The 23468-nt window shown below is 47.9% G+C and overlaps 1 protein-coding gene across 2 annotated transcripts in view; it reads right to left on the bottom strand.

Annotated features, from left to right (window-relative positions):
• Positions 1-396: 396 nt before the first annotated feature.
• ITM2C (integral membrane protein 2C) overlaps positions 397-23468 on the bottom strand; it is a 39459-nt gene continuing 16387 nt past the window's right edge. For both annotated transcript variants that reach the window (XM_050712517.1, XM_035545086.2), the window contains 5 exons: positions 11452-11589; positions 9375-9563; positions 8570-8680; positions 4620-4770; positions 397-3546 (listed from right to left, as the gene is read on the bottom strand). In XM_050712517.1, coding sequence (XP_050568474.1) covers positions 3455-3546; positions 4620-4770; positions 8570-8680; positions 9375-9563; positions 11452-11589 — 681 coding nt within the window. In that variant the 3' untranslated portion in view covers positions 397-3454. The remainder of the gene's footprint in view (positions 3547-4619; positions 4771-8569; positions 8681-9374; positions 9564-11451; positions 11590-23468) is intronic.

Raw genomic sequence — 23468 nt, 5'->3', positions numbered from 1 at the left:
ATGCCTACGTATCCTTTTTTCCTGGGAAGCTGTGACAGTGTCCACAACACTTACTTGTACAATGTCCTGGCTGGAATTCAGAACAGCAGCAAAACGTTCAGGAACAACTTTGACATCCTAATTTAGGTATGTAAGTATGCACAGGAATGAGAAAAGGCTTTTTTTTTTTTTTTTTTTTTTAGCTTGGCATCAACATAATGTATCAGCTCTTCATGTTGAGGAGAGGGGGCTGGGTAGAAACACTGAAGCAAGCTTCGCAGGACTTCACCCCCAGACCCAGCTCACTGCCCCAGCTGTACCTGAACGCACTTCCAAGGAATGCACTCGAGGGTGTTAGGATGGGCTGCTCATGCTCCATGACAGGGAGACTGGTCAAAATTATAGTTTAGAGGCAGTTATTCTGTAAACTTGTAGTTACACATGGTCAAAACAAATGAATTTAAAATTCATGGTAGGGGCAGATCTTGCTTCTACCTCTGTTATTCTTCAAATGTTTAGCTAGATGCAAAAGAAAGAAATCAGTAGCAATGATGAAGGGTATTCCAGGCGCTGTTCATCAACAGCCAGAATATGCCCATTTCTTGTTCTAATATTGTGACAGATGGTTCTAAGAGGTGCATACTGAAATCATCTCCTCAGCATTTATTTCTTAGAGCAACACATTTTCATTTTCACAGTGAACAATCTCATAACAGTGCACAATCCAGATCACAGCTTTCTCCTCATTGCTCTCTCCTCTGGAAGAGCCACAGGAATTTTCTGAGGCACGGACACAGAGGAACAGTGTATTTGTCAGATACAACTCCAAAAAAACACCTTTGCAAACTATGTCGTTTCCGTCTTTGCATCAGGCCAAATTACTAGGTTTAGCTGCAGAACAGGCTTTGGCAAACACAATTATTGTAGAACACAAAACTCTTCTACAGAACCCCAACGACGGAAAAGGCATCCAGGTACTGAAGAGGTAAATACAAAGACTGTAACAAGCAAAATGCCTTACGTTAACTTCCTCACTGATCGACTAGAGACTGATTTTGGAAAGAGCTTCAATGTTCCAGCTCAGGAACACTGTTCAGACACTTCTCCACCAGGATGGAAGCGGGGCAGACAGCTCAGAAGAGCCCAGTGGGTCCTGCCTGGCTGAATTTGGCATGGCAAGGAGGGAAGCCCTCAAGCCTGCAGGCATGGGCAGGCTCTGGCAGCTGGCGACTTGGATGCATCCCTGCACAGCAATCCCATCGCCCTGGGGAGAGCCTCCACACCGCAGGGCATGGGCGATAGCTTCATGGAGGGGATGTGCTTTCATTCTCAACAAACACACGCTTTACATATCAGAGGTAAAAGATTTTATTATCCCATGGATGTTTCCTAAGAGGTAAGAGTCCTACCAGACAAAATATACAAAGCATTTTGTGTTTTCTTTCTAGACAACTGCATTCTCACCCTATGAAACAGCGAACGTGTCAGTTCATCTTAAAGAACCAGGGCTTGTCCTTACAGCTGCGGGGTTGCACAGAGTTAGCATATTCAATGACCAGTTAATTCATGCAGAATCAGAAGGAAGGGGGAAAAGGTCTGTGTGCTCACCTGAGTGCAGGCTTAGGTGCCCAGAAACAAAGAGAAACACAGGGCTTAAATTTACCAGTTTGTGGTACTTCCACCAAGCAAACCAATTCTCTGACTTGCTTGTCATCCACTTCGCAAGGAAAGGCTAGGGCTGATAGCAAGTTATATTTGGAAAAACACAGCTGTACTATAGAAAAGCAAATACCCTCTGGCAGTAGGAAACTTTCCTTACCAACCTGCATGAAGTACATGCAGTTCTTCATTTTACATCCAGCTTAAAGCAGGAGACCAACATCTCCTCCTCTACCTGTTAAAATTTAATATTTATGGTTGACTCTACATTTATAAGAAAAAATAAATTCTCAGCCTCTAAGGACATACTAATTCCTATTGTTTTAGATGACTATTTTGAGATACTGTTTTGTTTTCAAGTAACTAGCTCACAGTATTACTATTAAAAGTTTTACTCTAAAATATATTCACTTTTTGGTCCTGCTGAATTAATGATTGTACTTGCATTTACTTTATCCTTCCTCTTTCTAAAACAACAAGCTCATTTCAACAGATGAACAAGTCCAGATTTGCTGGAAACCAATTAACAAGAATGTGCCAAGCTGAACTTCATGCTGTTCTTTCAAGCCAAAAAACTGCCTGCATTTTAAGAACCTAATTAGTTTTAACTATATTTATGGATCAGAGGGAAGAATATTTAATTACTCTGCAATTCTTCTCTCCAATGATCAATAGAAATGCAATTTTGTTCACACAATTTCTCTGCAGTATATCGATGCACTGAATCTTGCCTTGTATCAATATCTGTACCACAACGGTGCCCTCAGATGATGTGATATACAGTAGGGCTACAGGAATTACTATCAAAACAGCTTTCATTGGAGGAGTTATACAAGAAAACTCTCTCTCAACACAAACAAAAAAATCTGCTTCTGTACTCGCCAGTAACTACCAATCCTGCTGCTGACACCACTTTGCACACAGGCATGGCAGCCTCTTCTACAAAGAGGCAGAGTAAGGCTATGCAGCCTTGAATGTGGCTACGCAGCCTCCCTGCTCCGTGGCCCCCAAGCAGCGCTATGATCGCCATGTTGTTGCCACCCCACATCAGCACCGCGTACCCACCCTCCAGGGGCTCACCCGAGGGCACCCCACGCTGCTCCCAGGGCTGTGCCAAGCCATGCCAGGCTCAGGAGCAGACTGCCACGTGGCGAGGAGTACTCACAGGGGCAACACGTACAGGCTGCTTTCTCTGTTTGATAACCTGGCCTTCAGGAGAACAGCAAGCAGCAAGCTGGGAGCACCACAGCACGGTTTAGGCAGAAATCCCCCTCTGCTGAGTTTTCTGAGTCACTGTTTGTAGCCTCACATCTGTTCTCTCCCTAAGGGCATCTGATTCCATATTCCTGGTAGTTACATCAGCATCAAACTGGTAGCCCTCCTCCTGTCACACACCTTCTGCCCTGGTACCAAGCCAGGTTCAGAACACTACCAGCAGGAAATCGCTCAGCCAGGAAAAGAGCACCTGTTTCCAGCATCCTATTTCTTGGCCATCCCTTCTACCCCAAGCCTGCTCCCAAAAGAGATTTCTGTCCTGTGGCACGGATGAGGCTGCGTTCACTCCCAGGCTATCTGTGACCACTGTGTAAATTTAAGCCCAGCAAAACGTCTCAGGTAGGCAGGAGGGAGAAAAAGATAATCAACTGTGAGGCCACGATGGACCCAAGAGGTTAGAGCTTCACAAGCAAGGGAAGGAGTAAAAACAAAAATAAAAATAAAAATAAAAATAAAGTAAGACACATTACCATGTCTAAAAGAGGGCTGAGAGCATGTATGTGCAAGCAAAGCCAAGGAAGGTTACAACAGGACAGCAGCCTCATGATTTTTTGCAGATAACAGTTTCAACCACAAAAGTGTTTTCAAAGTGACGAATACGATGACAGTTCCCAGCCTCACGTCGACTGATACCTACAAGGGATTAAAAGAGAGAGACGTGGGGAGAAAACTCAACAAATGTTCATTTACAAGAGCTGCATTAGGTGGGGGAAGGAAAGCAGATGGGATGCAACCACTGAACACTGAAATGCAGGAACAACACAGCCTGTATGAAAAGCAGCATAATCTCTTCTTTGGAAGAATAGCCACATTATCTAGGCCTTAGTCCTGCAATAAGAGCTGCCATGAGCTGGAGGAACCACAGAGAAACAGCTGATTTCAGCTGACAGCATCTCAGTGTTATCTCACAGGCCAGAAAGCCCCACAAAACCAGCAGGAGTCACAGGCTGGTACAGAGCACAGCCCTGATTGCAGCCAAGGAAGGCTTAAAATCATCCTCTTCTGGCTGTTTGAATCATCATACGCACTGATCCTGCCATGGCTTCAGCCTCTCTGGAGAACAAGGAATGCTCCCTGGGTCCTTAAGCTGTTTCAGGTGAGGCTTTAAATATACTAGTATCTAAAACAGTATCTAAAAACAAGTAACTACAAATACTGAAACTATGGAGTTTTTTGCAGGACATTAGCGTTTGTATATAAGATACATACATAACATTTCATGAAATGATTTTAAGGTAGTCTATTGTTCCCTCCTCACAACTTTTTCCATATTATTGAGAGCTTAATTAATTAAAGGCAATTTGCAGACCTAATCTGCTCTGAATAGCTGCCACTGAAGCAGGTATCTACATTAGGGAAATTTTCCAAACCGTTCCCAACAGTACTGCTATTAGTTCAGCCCCAGGAGTCCACATGTAAATGAAGGGCTAGCTCCTGCAAGCATCTTTATTAACGTTTCGATTAATCCGAGAGACGCAGCAATAGAAACACCTACAGCAGCCAGCACCCATTTGCAGCAGCAGCATCACAGGCCAGGGTTCAGCTGAATTAAATGGGGAACACCTCAAAAAAATCTGTGTGCTTACACCTGCAGGGAAACCTCCCCTCTCACCACAAGGAGGCCAGCATGGCTGTTACAGCAGAAACAATGACTGGGATGCAGGGGGAAAGCAAGTTAGGGCGGCTGAAAGCTGCCAGGCTCTTACGTCTCCTGGCGCTCCTCCGCTTCAGCCTGTAGGTCTCCTTGCCGCTGCAGAGGCGGTAGATGAAGGAGCCGAGCTGCTCCATGTCATGGACGTGCTCCGTTGCGATCATCTCCTCCTGGATGATGTACGTCTGAGGCAGGTACGTCCCCTTCTGAAATGACAGTTTCCACACACAAAAAAAAGCATGACCAGCGATCTGTTAACAAAGACCTGGTTCGCACAGAGCGCCAAAGATGGCCACACCTGGTGGAACTCGCTGCTTGAAGGCTCCAGCTGCACTAAGCAAGGCTGGTTAATGTGCTTGCCTGTCCTTGCATTCAACTCTCCCATGCTACTAGCACAGGGCACGCAAAACAGATCAGTTTCAAAAACTGAATACTCAGACAGGAGGTAAAGCCAGTGTAGGATTGACCCTGTTAGAAACTAAACCCAGTTTTACAGGAGGGCGTGCAAAGCTCTAACTCTAAGAGCATGGCAAACCCATCTGGAGGGGGATCCAGGCTCAGGTGAAACACCAGAAGCTCCACTGAAAATGTGAATTTTACTTCTACTTTAAAAGGCAAAATCCCCCAACCCCAGCCCTGCTGAGATTCCAACAGATTCCCAACTTTTCTGCAATTCCCCCTCCTTCGTGACCCATTCAGCACAACCCCAGTGACCTCCTGCCCTTACAGCCTGCAGTAATGGGGACTAGCAATGACCATGGACACACACAGTCTCCCTGCTGCTGAGGTGGAGGTGGCTTTGAAGACCAGGGTGGTAAGTGGGGTGCTTGGTGGGCGAGATGTAGGAGAGCCAGGAGCTAGAAAAAAAAACAGGAGAAAAACCAGGAGCTAGAAAAAAACAGGAGAGAGAAAATGGAGGAGCTGGGAGCCTCCCAGGGATGGAGGGCACCTCCTTTGCTGCAGGAAAGAGATCTGCTTGGCAGCAAAGACTCTGCAAGCTGTGCCCAACCTCGTGAAGGCAGCAGAGTGGAGGGGCCCAGGTGCTCAGGGCGTCTCACCACTGCCTGGGCACCACGGGGGCAATAGGGAGCCGTGCTACAAGTCTAGCTTGAGGTGGGGGCCACTTCTGAGCAGACCAGATGCTAACCAGGCCATGAAGCAAAGACTCATTTATGGTCCCACTTGCTTAAGAAGAGTCAAAGGAATAAAAGAATCAGCAGATCCCCAAAGAGGGACCACTGTAAATATAAGCAGGGGAAAAAGCAAGCAACAGCAGCACAATTTCAAACTTCATCTCTTCAATTTCCACCACAGGATTGGTTATCTCCACAGAGACATACCTGGAAACACACTGCCTTAAGTTAGTGCCGTGCTGTTGGGCTGGCACAGCCTTCCGGATCAATAAAGCTCTCCTCTAGTGCTGGAGCACTAGGCTATTAGTGGAAGCCTGTACTACACTAACACAACAGTTCCACAAGAAATTCAATTATTGATTCTCAGCGGGAGAGTGCAGGAGAGGGCACATGATACGTGCAGTTACTGGCACAAGCTGTCATGTTAACACGTGAGATTGGGGCTCAGGATTTGTCATACCCTTGACAAGACAAGAGGTCTTAGAAACAGACACACACATGCATGCAATCCATTATGTTCATTGTTTTAGATTTAAATAGCTGTGGGAGCTGAAATAGTCAGGAACTGCTGCTCCTCCATCACAGGACTGTGCAAAAAGCATGTTACCTTCAATTCTCTGCTAACAGTTTCAAGAACACTAGAGCTCTGAGCATCTCCACAGGGAAATTAATCTTGGGCTCTACAAAAGATGTGGATCATCCGTCATTTAACCGGGTCATCTCCAGCTTCCTGCTGCCGCACAGTGGGAGCATCCCTCCATCCTCTTCTCTCAGATACTCACACAGCCCCGGTCACTGAGCCATTACACCTATCCACACGTAAGCCTGCAAGAAGCAGCACAACTGCCATTTGCAGGGAAAAACCTGAGAGAGGAGAGGCCCAGTAAGGCGTACAGGTGACAGCAGGGCTGAAACCTGAACAGGGTCTGGCACAGCTGTGGCTGCACGCAGCTGGGACCACAGAGCAGGCACAAGGCACGTGCAGCCACACTGCAAAGGGGCACAGGGCACTGGGCTGAGGAAAGGGCAAAGGGCTTCAACCGAGTCCCTCTGCTGCCACAGCCTGCCAGAGCAAACAGCTAACATTATCTGCTGGACCGAGGTTCGGTTCTAGAAATAGGGCCGAAGCCACTGAACATCTTCAAAGCTAAACTTCCACCCAGAAATTAGTCTCGTTCAATGGGGACTTGACTGGATTCAGAGGAGCAGGGAAGGCAAATGGAGGACCAAGAGGAGCTGGGACCAATGCAGCTCATCCACCATTGAAACAGAAGCACTTCAGAGAAGGTGACCACATCGTCAGGCAATGAAAGTCCCTGCAGCAGGGAGAAACCTGCCCTCTCTTGCCTGACACAGGCCACTGCCACGGCTCACAGGATAATTCAGCTGGGAAGGGAGTGCAGGAGGTGTCTGGTCCAACCTCCTGCTCAAAGCAGAGGCAGCTATGGGGTTGTGCCAAGTTCCTCGAGGCTATATCCAGTCTGGCCTTGAAACCCCTTGATGGAGGTAGCACAACCTCTGTGTGCCGCCTATTCCCCTGCTTCACTGTGCTCACAATGAGAAACTTCTTGTGAGATCAAGAGCAAGCTAAGCACTTGAAAACAGTGACTCTAAAGTGCACGTTAAAACCTGCACAGACAGATTGGACATGTGTCCATCCCAATAATCAGTTATTTAAACCCACGTCTGCTTTTACACTCTTTTTAAAGAATTAAGGTCATAATGGTCATAAGACCACTTTAACCGTATTTTTATCCCCCTTTTTAATTCAATTTCTGATAAAGACAAAGCATCATTTTCACTTCCTGTAATTTTATACCTGTTACTTTAGAACGTGACCAGCATTTCCAACCTCCCAGTTTTCTGCTGAGGGTCTACTCTTCCATTTCCTCTCTTTTCCATTTCCCTTTGCCCAAGGGACTGGTCACCTGCCACGGTGGCTGGTTTGGAGAGAGTTGTAAATAAATGTGTGTTGTGCCCCAGTGGTGTTCCCAGCACACTTAACAGATGGTCAGAGTGCACAAAATTGTGAGGACTGTTGAGAAACAAGCTGGGAGTTTGACAAGTACCAGAGATCAGGCATCTCTCAAGCCCAGCCTTTCACCTCTCAGCTTAATCCTACAAAGTTCATCACACTGCATGCAGCAGCACTGACTGAAGGAAATTAGAGAAAGAGTTACACTGTTTTTCTTCTTCTACACAGACTGTCTTGGAAGGGAGTTCAAGAGCCAAACAGTGTTTTGCTTTACCTTCTGCAGCCTTAAAAATCCTGTTGTTTCTTTTTTTTCCTGCTGTTAAGATTAAATAGTGCTCTATTTTAAGGCTGTTTTCAGTCACTGCAATACACCAGCACGGGCTTCTGGACTGAACAAAACTGCTGGTACTAGGCCCAATTAATGCCTGCTGTGAGCAAAGCTGCATCAGACCAAGTGCTGTGCTTCAGCCCTCAGCATGGTGAGGGAAGCAGCACAGATTCCACCCCCAAAAGGGTAAAAGCAGAAGGCCTAGCACTCCCCACAGGGTACCAAGAGCTCTGCAAATGGCAAAATGTAGCAGCAAGAGTGAGAAGAGGGCAATTCGCCCCTTTTCTCCCCACCTTGACTCCTATCAGTAAGCACCAGAGAAAGGAATCTGCTGCTTCTCTGAGCTACCCTGGTCAGGTTCATCCATCATGCCAGTGTTACTGTGCTGTCTGCAAAATTAATATTTCAGCTACAGCCCCTGAAGCTTTCCCTCTACATAAAGACTTAGCTCTGTCAGAGCCAAGGCTTACTTCCACAGACACTGTTTTCTGTTTCCCAAGAGATTCTAACTGGCACCCAGGAGCAAACTCAAGAAAAGCACACAAAATAAAGCAGTACTGCAGCTGTACCTTCACGTTAACCAGCAGCTCCCACAGGTTGCGTGGAGGCATCACGATAGTGGTGTTCAGCTCGATGACGTAGCATTTATCCAGCGTTATGTCATGATAAGCTGTCAGACCCTGTGTTCCAAGCAGAAAGATTAAGGAATTGAGCCCTTCTCAATGAAATATGGCTGTGAAGCTAGCTGAAAAGAGGCTGAAGTGAGGACCAGGACAGGAAGGAGGAGACATTCACCAAAACAGGAGCACTCTAGGCTGAAGCACCCTCAACCCGCCCTGGAGAAGCCCTTGGATCTGCTCATAGTCAGAAACACTCCTGGTGAACAGCAGTTTCCATTTCTCTTCTGCATTTCCCCTCCCCTCTCCATGCACTTCACCACCTCTCCTCATGTGGCTGCAGGCACCCGGCTCGCCCCTGAAGTCTGTGCCAGCAGCTGTCCTGCACTTCCACCATAAATATCCTCCAACGCCATGCCCAACACTCAGCCACACTGGCACATCGCACCAGCTCACAGGGAAGGCCCTCCCGCTGCCTCCTGACTTCAGCGAGCACCGACCTCACACTGACATTAAACGGCCAAAAGAAAAATTCAGGGAAGACAAGAAATTCTTTTAAGCAACAAACCTGTACAAGGACCTCCCTAGCAAGGCCTAACATGCAAGACAAGCAGGTTGGAAAAGCTCATACAGGGCCCTGAGAAGGAGGAGAGCTCAAAAACGAGATCATCATACAGATATGTGACAACAGTAATAGTGCTAGGCCATGAGAACCGTGCTGATGCCCCCCATGCTATGCCCAGAAAGAGCGCCTTACTCTCTGGAAATCATGGATGATATCTGCAGGGTCGCTCCCTCCGAACTGCGGCACCGGGACATTGATTTGCTCATAGTTCTCCTCAATGTAAATCTTGACGTCTTCATGCAGCTCCAGCTGCCCCTTGAATGGGGAGTACAGCGAGTCTTCGTAAAGGACGCCGCAGTGAAACACGCTCTCACGGGGAAGCTGTGGGGATGAGATCCAGTTGGAGACACAACACACGTACACCCCAAACCCCATTAACAATGAGAGCCAACACAGGAAAAAAAAAGTCCCCGAACTGGGTAAAAATACTTATCAAACGGGCACTTAAGAATATTTCAAAATCTGTCAGCCAAAAAACGTTCTCGATGAAGGGAGTGCAAAACACCCCTGTGAAATGACCATGTCTCCTTTTCTGCTAGCCAAGTCCAAAGGGAAGAAAGGATCCCTTGTGGGATTTCATATGGGGTGAATCAGAAAGGTAAAATGTCTGTCAGGAGGCTCTTAAATTTCATGACTAGGCTGTTCAGATCCTTTTGTAGATAGAGCTTCCAGCAATTGCATTTTTCTGTATAAGGCATGTAAGCTTGAAGCAAGCCAAGCATCATTTCTAAAGGCACTTGTAGCTCGTCTATGGCAAATGCACCAAGACAGAATCAGGAGCTGCTGCCCTCTGGGACTCCAGAAGCACAAACTGCAGGTAAGAGAGCTACCCCAGGGCGAGCAATTAAGTCTGAGCACTAGCATCACAGGGACAAATTGCAGCCATCAGAGACCTGAAGCATAAAGGCTCCATCACCTTGGTCCCCAGATCATCTCTGACTGTGCTGAAGGAACTTTGCCATGTAATTGCACATAAGCTTTCATTTGGTATCACAGGCAGGCAGTGGGGTAACAACAGGCAGCCCCAAATTGAGCAGCTGACATTTCCCAGTGCCATTCAGCATGCATCGAGGGTAGGGTTACTGACCAGCTGATGGACCAAACGCTGTCCATCACCCAGTTGACAAACCAGCCCTCAACACCAGTGACTGCCACCCAGTCATAAACAAGTGCCTGCACCAAAATCCCTGCACATGGGTCCGTCATATTCATACTGCTGTGTGGGAGGGGTGAGCAGCCCTATGGTTGTCACAGGGATTCCAGACCAGCTATAAATGAGCACAGGTAATAAAGAATTGATGTATCTGAAAACAAGGATTGCAAATCAATTTGACAGCACGAACATGTATGGAGGAAGGAAGTGTATAAAAAGCCTGTATTGCTGAGTGGATAAGTGCTGGCTGCAGAGCTGAATGCAGCCTGCAGTCCTGGGAGAGCTCATTCACTAATAGCTGCTCCACAGCAGAATGAGGTCTTCAGTGCAAATCAATGCTCTGCGCTTTCTTAGCTAAACACTCAGCAAGCCACAGAGCTCAGCAGTTTCCTACTTAAAAAGCAGCCCTACCGCGTCCCAGTCCCCATGCTCTGACCCACAGTTACTCAAATCCACAAAGCTGCAAGCCCAGTGCCTCTGCCAGGGCAGGCTATGCAAAGCCTACATGAAAGGAAAGGTGCTGAATTTAACAGAGGCTGTAGGCCCACCTGCCACACCATCTCCTGCTCACTTTTCTATTCACTGCTTGCTTTATTAATAGCAGCACCTATTTTTGTTATGCCTACGGAGCTTCTCTGTGCTAGAGCCTAAGAAAAAAAAACATTGCAAAAAGCTGCTTTGTCTCGCCTGTCCCCCCTGCTCTGTCCAGGGCCTGCTCAACCCTCACAGCCAGTCATGCTTTAAAACTGGTTGACCACTGACCACAGTAATGTTGCGTTCACAAGGCAGAACTTGCAGGATATTTTTATACAAGTTAAAAAACAAAAAACAAAGGAGAAGAAAAGGAGAATTTCCAGAAGGCCCTTCCTGATAGTCAGGATGGAGGTGAGCCTGAACCTGCTGCTTCAGACATGCTCATCTGCGGGGCCCAGAAGCACTGGCTCCTGAACCACCACCGCACAAAGGAAGAAACAGCAGCACCAAACCAAAGGTTGAAGCAGCTTGTCTGCTTGCTCTGGGTCAAGGAGCCAGCAGTCCTTCCTCGCTCACCCATACCTGGGTGATGAAGAAGTATCTGTAGACATACATCGAAGCGAAGACCAAGCCGAGGAGCAGTACGAGGAGACCCATGGTCAAGTAGCACACCCCGCTGAGTGATGACCTCCGGCTCTGCACCGCGGGAGCCTGCTCCTCCTGCAAGGCAAAAATGAGAGCATCAGTCAGCTGCCGCTGCAAGAGACCAGAAAATCAACAACAATTCATGTCAAGGCCACGCGTGAGCTTCTGAAGTGCAACTGAAGAATATGGGCAGTGTCCTGTAACTTGATTTCACACCTAGCAGCGCTCTGGCAAGAGTAAAACACTTTTTATGCATCTTCCTCTCTCACTGCCCCAGATATATATATATATACACACACACACACATATATGGATGTGTGTGAACATACAAACATACACGTATGCCCTGGTTCCTACAAACGGCTCAGAACAAAATCCAGCTTTGTTTCAGTGGTGATAAAGATCAATCAAAAAAAGGCTATCAGGAAGAAGGAACAGGGATGCAGAAGTAACAACTGGACGGCTGCTGGATAAAACTACATTGCTTTTGTATTTATACTCACTTTTTTCATTGTTGTTGATATACTGACACTGTTGCAGCATTCTTCAGGGGAAATTTTCGACCTGGAAATGACTGGTGAGAGAAGTACCTGCTGGTACCCCCTTGGTGGGGTGAGCCTACCCAAACAGCTGTGCTGATTGCCTCACCTTCATTGTCAGGCAGACTCTGTCACACCTTCCAGGAACATGCAGGCTGTCCGAGTACCAAAAGAAAAGATACCTGCTTTTTTCAGAGTGCTGTCCGACCTATGTAGGCAGGAGTCAGCTCGCCCTGTTACACCCTTCAAACAGGAGGGCAGTGCAATGGCAGGGCGACCTCCTGGGAAGCATGCATCCCAGCCCACGAGGCTCTTGTTTGTCCTGCCAAAATAACTCTCTGAAAACTTAAGCAGGAGGATGTAAGGGCTTTCAGAAGCAGATGAAAGAAATCCGTTCACAGATGCCCCACTTTCCACCCAGAAAATTGGAAAGCTACCCTCAGATGAGCAAGCAGACAGAGGAGCGACACCAGGGAGGGCTCCTGCAGCTCATCTCCCTCTCCGCAGTCTGGGATCTGAGGCGTTTGATTAGAAAAACACTCTCACCATGGCTAGCTGGAGATTGATACAAGCTGGAGAAACAGATTTGAAAGAAAATAACAGCTTTTCATGTCTGAGATGCATCACTATTATACCCATGACAACAGCAAAGGAGGAGGTAGCTTCTCCAGGGTAGCATGGCCAAAACTCACAGGGTGGTGGTACAGGTGCTGAAGCCCCGAGGCCTCTGACCAAAGAGCTTTGGGAAAGCTGCAGCTCTAGCACACCTCCAGGAGAAATTAATCTATATTTATTTCCTCTTCATCCCAGCTTTGGAAAGACCTGTAGCAACTCTGCCAGCTCCCTACACTGAAGGATCAGCGTTTAACCAGGTTGTGGCCACTCCTCCAGCAAACAACAGGATGAGCGAACTGAAAAATAAAGCATCTGAAGTTCATCTCCCCTTTTTCCCTCCCCCTCCTCCTACAGATGAGGGGTGGCAACTGTGACAAGCCATGAAGAAAAGAAAAATAAAATCACAATTCTGTTTAAAGGCTCTCTGCCATGAACTGCTCGGATGGGAAAGTCACGCTGTATGTCAAGTATTTCACAAAAACAGATCTCCCCAGATACTTGCCATCAGAGAAGGAGTGCGGACACGTGGGGTGAAAATGAAAAAAAAGCTCTCCTGCTACTAACCACTGAAGCACAGCAGAGAAAATGCTTAATGCTCGGCAAGAGAAGCACATCCAAAAGGCGCCGGGTTCCCGTGATGGATAATGCACTGGTTGCTGCCTCGAGGAGCTGCAAGTGCTAACTTCCCAGTGAGCCTGGGGAGAGGGTTCAGAGGAGCCCTCTAAAAAGACAAATTTTGTCCGAAGAATGGCAGGGAGGGAAAAATAAGCCCTTGCTGGTTTGCTATTTGCTAAGCAGGTCTGTGCTCTTTGCACAGCCAAGAACACAGCGAGACATCTCACCCCTCGCTGCAGTAGGAGATGGGTTTGGCTCCTTGCAAAGCCTTCGTGGCTTAGGGAGAATCGCCTGAGCTTTGTATTTGGGAGAAGGTGGGAGAAGCTACTCAGGGCTTTGCCCTGAGAGAAGCTAGGAAATACCAGGGAGAAAAAAAAATTCAAAGTCTAAGAAAGAAAAAAAACCTCAACAGCTACTTTTCTGATGGAGCATCAGTGAAGGCAATGAGGTTCAAAATAGCGTCATGCAGGCTGAGGGGAAGGATTAACAGCAGCCCTGCAATATATTGTGCAGAAATCACCAGCACAAACCTTCACTGAAATGTACACCTCCTTCCGGACCTAAAGGCCACCAGCCTTTGTCACTATGCATGAGCCGTAACTAAAAAGCAACCAACCACACATCAGCCAGCAGCTGAGCTTCGGGCTGGAGGCATTTTAGTGCTGACAGATGGTGGAAGGAGCTGTGCCCAACCTGCTCTAGCAGCGTTTCGGTTGGGGTAAGGAAGCTTCACCAGGTTGGAAGACTCCAGGAGGCTGCTCCCTACCCACGGTGCAGCACACGTCCTTTCCCACAGGACAGCCTCTCCCTGCAGCAGAAACAGGAATATTTCAAAAACAGAAAATCCATCACAGTTGGTTTCCATCCATTCTTGCCATAGGAATGCCTGGCTCCCCGGCATGGGAGCAGTTTTCCCTTATGCTACCCTTGTTATAAAGGGAACCAGACTGTCCCAGCAGTGAGCTGCAGGAAAGGCACCCTGCCAGGAAGGCCCAGGCCACCAGCTGGCAAACAAAATGGCACGCCGCGCTCACGCAGCACTGTGGATTCTGCAGATCTAGCAGCATTGCCGACCCTCCTCAATTTCTGCGGTGGGGATGTGAAACAAGACTCAGCAGCACGGTTCTCCTGGAGAGCAAAGCACGCCTCTGAGACACGTGTTTTCACTGAGGGCAAAAATCACAATATTAACACACAAAAGCACTGTCTAACAGTGTTCACCAGATGTTTAATATTTCGTAAGAATTCATTAACCAGATGCTCCTCTTGCAACAAGCCACCCCACCGATTTTCTGCCTCAAGCACATGTGGTTTCTTTTGGTCAAGAGAATTGGAAAAGCTGGGGTCAAAACCATCCCTGGGCAGAGGCAGGGACAGGTATTTCAGTGCAACAAGAGGTGGCCACGGCCACCGGCCTGTGTGTGGGAGCTGGCAGAGCTCCTTCCCCATGCAGCCCGAGGGAAAGGCACAGCTCACTCTTCCTCCATATGGGGAAAGCATCCATCTCTCAAGGAGAGCGCCTGCGTGCCTTGGTTTTCTGCCAGGCATTGTCCTGCTAATACTTCATCCCACCGGGCGAGAGACAACTCCAGCATGCGAGCCTGAATACCCAGATGTGCTGAGTCGGCTCCAGTGTGCAGGCGTGATCGCTTTGCAGACGCTCAGACCAGCACTCGGCAGCAGGCAGGACACTGGAATATAAAAAGGAATTCCTTTTCTTGGATAAAACAGGATATTCGATACGCTTCAGCGCCCTGCCAGCTTGCAGGGACAGTGCAGGAACAGAGCACAGGCAGCAGATACCCAGATGGGAGGAGATGAGGTTATGCTACAGACCATTTGGTAAAGGAGGCTTGAAATTAGTCTGGGAACAAAAATATGTCCTAATTCAGTCTTTCAGGATTTTCTTCAGAATTTCAGGGCTTGCTGAGGACACGATGAAGAGAAATCGTCATGCCTGTGGGGCACTGCCGAGGGCTCTCACTGCTGAGCAAAACCCCTCTGGCTTCCCAGCTCTGCAGGGATGGGGTCAAGAAGAGCCTGAGCCTGGGGCCAAGCTCCGAGCCAGGAGGTCAGCAGCAGCTCCAGCCCTCCATGGCCAGCGAAGGTGGCAGCCCGCGAGCATTTGCTCTGGGCTGGAAACTGCTCACCGCCTCCTGCTCCGAAGTGCCGGCGACTGGGCTTCAGCAGCACCTTGCTTGCTCTTCGCATCCTTCCCTAGCCCACGCATGGGACTGATGTCCACATGGGAGATTTTCTTAAAGGAAGGTCTGTGCAGATTCCGAGTGGGAGTGATGTGGCCCGGTATCTTCCATCTTTTTGAAGAACTTATGCTTTTTAAAAAAATATACATAAGTCCTTGAAGGTCCTGGGCCACTGGAAACACAATCCTAGCGTGAGCTGATAGCAAGAACTTGATGAAGTGTCATCGTTGATATGTCTTACAAATACAGTACAGGCTTATGAAAAATAGGTACTTGATTCAATCTCTCTTCCTCACCAGCATCTTGCTGAAGATGACAAAGTGTGGAAATTAAAGGTGTCATGTCATGCCTTGCTCCTTCCTGACTCGCATACTGCCTCTGCGGAGATGGGCTCAGCTCATGCCCTTTTCCTGTTTCTTCAGCTTTTGAAGCAGCTCTGTCTGCCTCCCTTTGTCAGCTGCTGCCAGATCAAAACAATATAGCAGCTTCTCCAGGAAAAGAGTTAAGGGCATGCAGCTTTTCAGAGCTTATCAGCTTTCTCTACTCCATTTCCCTGCAGAATGACATCTAATTACTTAGATAGAGAAACACCATAGCCATCACTTCTCTCAGTCTTTCCCCCCTCTGGTTGCTCTAAGATTTGAGACATTCTTCCCCCATTTTTATATAACTTGACATGAGTGTAAAATAAGCACATATATTCTTACCAATAACATAACATCCAAATAAGCCTAAAGCCAGATTTGCTTGTACACATCTAGTTGATTAAAGGATGCATTTGTTGAGTTCTCCATGAACCATTTTCCCCTGCGTTTAGGAATCACACAGATTTCAAATCCTTCATTTTAGACGTAGCAGGGCCTGATGAGCAGGGGACACAGCTTGGCAAGTGTCTTAATATACACCCCCAACAGGCAAAGAAGCTTGGGGCGACTAAAAATAGTAGATGTGATTTTGATGATTGACAAGTGAGGAGAGAAATATGATGCAGAGTAAATACTCAACGGGATGCAGTTCTGAGAGCAGCTCTATCTGAAAGGCAGTAAAAAATATCAGCCATCTCTAGGACTAGGAGGTTGCTTGTTTCAAGGAAGTCGCCTGAGCTCTTGATCTGGAAGATGTGCTTACATAATTACAGCCATTGACACAGGCAGTTGTGGCTTCCTCAAAGGAAGCAGGCTCAAAACCTTGGAAACCCACATCAGAAAATCTAACTGATCTAGCTGTTTAGTACTTTTTGGCAACCAAAGGCCAAAATAGAAAAATGAAAAATAAGTTCAAGGTCTCTACCTACAGCATACGAAGTCCCATGTACATGGTACTGCTTTACAGAACGTGAGGACCTGCAGTAACAACACCTCCACTGACTTCAGATTGAGAAAATCAGAGCTGACTGCTGGTAAACCGTAGTGCTGCCACAGTGGGTGTAAGCTGATAGGGACCGACCTCTCGCCAGACTTGGCTTTGAGCATCAAAACGTCTCGGGAAAGTGAACCCCACCAAAGCAGCCTGCTCTTCCTGCAAGCAAAGCAAAGTCACCCTGCAGGCAGCACCCCACGTGCAGCTGCTGGGCACTTCGTGTCGCTGTTTCGCATGGTAAGCAGCAGAGTTTGGTGGGGCAAGGAGATGCAGACCTGCCTCCCAGAGACAACTGCTCCCACGTGGAGACATTCAGGCCCAGAGCGGCTGGGTGTTGAGCAGCTCCCAGGGATGAGCAGAGCGAGCAGGAGTGGTTGGCCAGGGCTTAGGACTGGAGCGATGGCCAAGCCAGAGCACTGGAGAAAGGAAAGGGAGAGACAACGTACAGGGAAAGGAAGGTCGAAGAAGACAAGAAGGGAGAGAGGGTCAAAGAGGTAAATCATCGCAGCAAAAGCAATTTGCATCGTGCATGCATGTAAGCATCTCTCATGTCCCAAAAAAGGCTTCTCTGCCAGATGACCCCCCAAAAATTAAAAATGATAATTATTTGAAAAGACTCTTGTCTTCAAAAGCATTTATGCTTGGAGGGAGGAGAGAGAGTGAAGTGAGGAGAAATACCAGGTGACACTATGTGGAGAACAGTGCCCTGGGAGAGAACCACAGGGGTCAGTGCACAGCACCAGCAGTTGCAGCTCTGAACAATCCTGTGGCCAGGAACAGAACAGCACAGGACGGCCCTTACAGACTGGCAGGCCCTCCCAAGACTTTAGATGAGAAAAGAAAATAGCGTGTGCATTCATACACACAAACACACGTATATATATATATATGGCACACAGTTTCCAAGGCAACTTCTGCATGTTGTACTTGAGCAGTGCTTGTGCAGGGCCATGCAGCAACATTTCCACAGAGAACACAACTGATGGCTTTTGGACTCAAAGATGCCTGAAAACCAGAGGGGAAAAAAAAAAAAAAGACTGTAATTAAGAGACTACCACAGCTGAAGGCAAAAAGGTTGCAATAAATGAATCTAATCACATCTTTAAACGATACCACCGCACATGACTAGCAACAAAGCCACCTGCCTCAGGAGTCACTCTCCAGCACTGGAAATTAGAATATCAAAAACAACCACTGGCTAATTAAAAACCACAGTGTTGTTGCTATACGACAAAGCCAGCAGGATGTTAAAAATTCAGCCTAGCACGTGAGAGCTCCTAAGCACCCAGTGATCATATTTTCCTTCTCCTCCGTCAGCAAGAGAGACAGAAACCTTCTCTTTTCTCCCTTTTCCATCTGATTTTTGAAGTAAGGGGATGTTTATTCTCCCTCTTTGCACAGGGATGAGGAATTCGTTTCTATATATTTTATTTTTCGGCAGAGGCACAACAACTTCCAGCTGGAGGTTTTCCAGCCTCCCTCTTCTATTTCCTGGGAGTAAAACCATTCAGGGCATTAGCAGAGCCAAAGCCTGTTGTAAAAACAAGGCTGTGCTTACAAGGCATTTAGCTAGAGACCCAAGTATCACACTGAAGTGACAGGCAGACAGAGCAAAAATAAACAGCTGTGACAAAGAGGCAAAAAATGTCCCAACCTGTTTAACAGTCTGATTGCCAAAATATGGATTTGGGTAAACACAGCCTGATTTCCAGAGATCAACAGGAGCTGCAGCTGCTCATGGTGACACTGGGGAAAACCAGCCCTGCGTCACTGAGCCGCAGCAGCATCCCCACCACCCCCGCCGCTGCAGCTAACAGCCTCTGGAGCACCTCAGCACACCTCACCTGGGAGCAGGAAGGAGCAAGCATGGCCAAGCGAAAGCCAGGGTTTTCTGCAAGCCTAAAGTGAGGAGTTAAAGGAAAGGGGATTTTCCTCAGGAGCAGAAAAAAGGCAAAGCTTTGGCAATGGGTCTAAAACCTAACCGGAGTAATTAAAGACAAAGGGCAGCTCAAGCAAGAGCGAAGCAGAGGGCTGCTTTAGGAGTACAGAAAGCTCTTAAATCGAGGGGTTGGCAGAGTTAAAGAGAGAGGCTTGATTCAAAGGTAAAGACGCATGCAGGTGGGCCGACACCTGACTCCTTATAAGACCTTTGACCAACATCGAAAACACTAAAAAACACTGAGAAACTGAGGCAAGGAAGTTCCAACAGCTTTCAGCTTGTTCTCAGTGTAGCCGGGCCTTCCTCCTCCTCCCAGGTGTGGCGAGGAGTGGCTGCTCCCAGCCGCCCATGAAGGCAGCCTGCTGGCTTCCAGCTTGGACGTGCAGCTCCGGAGGAAGCAGGCCACGAGTCTGACCGCTGCCATGTCGGCACGGCTCTGACAGCTCCAGTCACCCACACATCGCGGGGGGAAGCACTGACGCCTTGGGTCTCGTTGCACTCAGGGAACAGCTCTTGGGAACAATTACAAAGGGTTAGTCTTATGCATGCGCTCAGGTTGGTGCCAAGCTGGGATAAAGTCCAAGTCTCCAGAGTAAGACACCTCCTAATGTGCCACATGTGCCGCCGAAGTGAGGAGCCGTCACACAGCCAGACAGTGGGACCACGCGCTCGTGTGGACAGACTTCCATTCTGATGTCCGCATACTCAGCATTTCCCACGCTAACGTTGTACAGCTCTCCAATATAAAATAAAACACACCTATGAACCTGTGCAAGAGGCCCAGGCAGCCATGGGCATGAGTTGTGAGGGCTAGTGACTGATTTTGCAACAGGAACAAAGGATCAGGTGCTGCCTCAAGACATTTGAGGGCAGAAAGCGTGACAGGGGAACCTGCCTGCACCAAAAGGTTTCCCACAATTTCATGCGAAGGCATTCACCTCTCGCGATGGCTTTGGATGAAGCACCAGAGCAGGGTGTCAGCGGGGAGGCGGCGCTCACCTGAACACCCTGCCTGAGCTCTAACCACCGCTTCCCCCAGGGAGCTCCATGTCCTGACAGCTCTGGGGTCCGAACAGACTTGTAATCTAAAATTACAGCACTCACCTCTGAGCTTCTACAGTCAAGCAGGGGGAGACAATCATGAGCAAAGTAGTCATTTTGGATGTCCCCAAAGGCAAGCTAAACCCTGCTACCCGGTTGGGGCATATTAAGCTACATCTGTCCCTGGTTATCTACCTCACTCTTCTGCTGGAGGTGGCTGATTCTCAAGAAAGGGCAGCAGAAAGGAAGACGTGGCTGTGCCCAAGATGCTTAAGAGCTGGACCAGCTGAACACCTTAACAAGGAACCGGATTTCAGGTTACAACACTTGCCGTACCCTGAAGATTAGTGTCACACCATAACATGAAATCACAGCTCCCTTTCAGAAATGTTAACAGCACTTACCACTTCTCCTCCCCAGAGCAGCATAGGAAAACCCTGACAGTCAGTCCTACATTGAAAATTCACCGCAAAGAAATGGTGCCTAGTTTAACAATAGCAAGAGAGAGAGAAGACAAATTTACTCTTCTCAGCTTTATTGTTCAATCTGACTTCAGCGGGTGGCCACAGCAGCAAGGAAGAAAGCTCTGCAAAGTATATCTAAAGGGATGGATTAAACAAACAACAACAAAAAAGCAAAAAAACAGCCCCTACCTCACTGTCCTCCCTCAAAAGGTAACACTGGCATTAAATATACATGCTTATGTTCTCACACATAACTGGGAAGAAAACACCAGCTCAGAAGTGAAAATGTATTTTCCATCTCCTGTAAACCCATTAACAAGCAAAGATTTGGTAGCACAAAAGCAGGAATCGCAAATATACATGCAAGAACAACCCCTTCTTTAGACGTTCAGTCTCTCCAGCTGTGCAGTTGGTGCTTGCTGCTGTACAGGAGAGCAGCGATACACAACAACTACCAGCGGACTACAGCAGTACAGTATTTTTACGTGCAGCTTATACAGAGAAGCTGCCACTTGCTTACATTTGGCAAATGTTCATTTGTTCCTTTCAAAACTGCTTCTTTTCAAAGATGTTTCTTAGTTTTCTGTGTTTTTCCAAAGACTTCGCTGTGCCCAAAGCAGGTAAGCACAACAGCTTCTTTCCACGCCCAGAGCACCTACGTGCAAAACTGCGCTGGCTTCGGCTCTCCTCCAGCTTTGGGAGGATATACATCTCGAGATGGAGATTACATGTTTCTCCATCTGCAGCTCTACAGTCTACACGTCTTCGGTGAAAGAGAGCTCTGCATTTCCAAATTCAGTCCCATTTATAACTTTTCTGCTAGAAATAGTCATTCCCTCTCTTAATCTCCCCTTCCAGTTTTAGCCAGATCCTTTGTCATGCCCAGATGGATTATCAAATATTAATGCCTGGAGTCTCACATTTCACTACAGCAGATCCTGTAGGGGTCCAGAGATGTTTTTTCCAATTCAGTCCTTTCCTTCCCCTCCCCAGCACCCCCAAACCACGGCAAACAGAGAAGTGACAACTCTCCTTTCAGCCCATGTGCATCCAGGAGGGCTGGGGAAAGGCCAGGAATATCCCAAGACACCAGGGTGCAGGCTGGGGCAGCCCCGCAGCAAGGAGGCTGAGAAACCCCACTAGATAGTTGGGTTGATGTGCAGCCTACAAAGAGCCCACACAGACAGACAGAAGGGTTGGAGGGCTCCTGCTCTGGGCAGCAAACCAGTCCCTGTGAGCAGCATTTTCTGCCTCTCAGACTAACAGGAAGGGCCCACCAAAAGGAAGAGTCTCAGGGAATGCAGATGAGATGAAAGGCATGAAATCAAAGCTATCTACGACTGAAGCCAACAGCGAAACATCAATCACACCCACAGGGCATCGCTGCGTACATCCTGGAAAGCCCCTCAAACCCTTGTGCTTTGACCCACTGCCAAGGTGTTCCCATGGGCTCGCCAGTATCTGCAGGCAGGGAGAGCTCTCCTCACCCTCCTGCCTCGGTCACCAAGCCCTTCGCTCCCACCAGGCAAAGCTAGCAGCCAGGGCCTGAGCAAACACTGTCCTTCCCTCCACGTTCACCTTCCCGGCAAGCAGAAGATGAACGATTGCATGCACTGTCCCAGCACAGCCTTTTCCAGACACACAACAACAGGCTTGGCTTTCTGCTTCCTCTCCCCAAAGGTTTCTGCGAAAGCATCCCCTGACGCACACAGACGTCTCCTCATCCTCAGCAAGCTGTCCTGGTCCCCGTGGGCCCCGAGCCTGTGGTGTCGCGCTTGCTGTAAGAGATGCTGCCCCTCAGGTCGGCAGGGAGGCACGTTCAGCAGGGATCTTGGCACAGAGAGCTGAGCAGCCCGTCTCTGTTACGTACGGACTGAGGGGGATGAGAGAAGTCTCTTCCCTCCAGTTCTTATCATTCGCCCCTCATGAAGCAGAAGACTTTAATGAAAAACAATGAATCACAAACACAGGGAGCGTGTATCCCAGAGCCTTTAATGATACAGCAGATATATGTATTTCCACTCCAGACTCTAAATCTGGAGTTCAATTAAAACTCTCTGAATACTATTTTACATCCAAGAAAATATTTTCCAATAAACACAACAAATTATTTTACTGACTGCATAACCTCAAACTGCCTTCTGCTTGAGGCTGCTACGTCCTCCCTGCTTCTACTAATGACAGCAAGACTGTTTCTTGTATAAGCCCTTAAAATGTTGCAGTTGCCTCAAAATCACACGGATTTTCTGACTGAGTCCAAATTGCATGTTCTTTCCAATTCAAAGGGAGCTGCACAACAGAGAAACACAAGGCTCATCACGTGCCAGCTTGCTGTCAGGACTCCTCACCTACTACTTTTCAGGACACGTTAGTACCACAGACATCTTCCTGCCTGCCACATCTTTGCATTTATGAAGCACCTGCCAAAATTCACAGGCTATGGAAGCCGCCGCTGAATCATTTCCCAGCTCCTGCTCCTATCATTGGGATTGAAGTTGTGAGATCAAAGAGGAAAGGAATGCAGAGCATCTTGTTTGCATGTCACCAATGCCATTTTGCTGCAAGGCAGTTAGAGCGAGGTGCACACAGACAGGAATTATTGGCAGCAGGGGAGAGCATGGCAAGAAAGCCTGACTCCTGAGAGATCAGCCTCACAGGTCGGATGTTTTACAGAGCAACACCCCCTTGGTCCAGCTATGCGCAAACTACACCTGAAAGACCATTACTGAAGAAACCAGTGGCATAAATACCCTGAAAAATAACATCAGGAACGGGCCACCTTGTCAGTGGCTGTGCTCCCTGAACATCCTCCTGTTACACCAACTCACCGCAACCTGCTCCTGCTCTTCTGTCACGCTCTGATGCTGATTTCCTCACAAGCCCATCTGCTGGAATTAAGAAACTGTTGAAAAGCCTTTGTTTTAAATTCATATTTTTAAGTTCCTCTGTAGCTCCTGTGGGCTTAAAAGAACAACACAGTGCTCCCCAGGAGTCAGAGAAACACTCAAGGCAATGACAAGAACCCCAAATATATAATTTGCTACTTAAAACAATTCCATTCATCCAGCAGGACCTGAATCAGGGTAATGTTGATTGCTGGGATCTGGCAGCACTCGCAATGGAAATAAGCTTCTGCTACTTTTATTTTTTATTTTACTGGTTTTAAACTCCTGTTCAC

Source organism: Cygnus atratus, chromosome 9, assembly GCF_013377495.2.
Source record: "Cygnus atratus isolate AKBS03 ecotype Queensland, Australia chromosome 9, CAtr_DNAZoo_HiC_assembly, whole genome shotgun sequence".
Taxonomy (NCBI): Eukaryota; Metazoa; Chordata; class Aves; order Anseriformes; family Anatidae; genus Cygnus; species Cygnus atratus.
The sequence above is the reverse complement of the archived record's forward strand: the minus strand, read 5'-3'. Positions and strand labels throughout refer to the sequence as shown.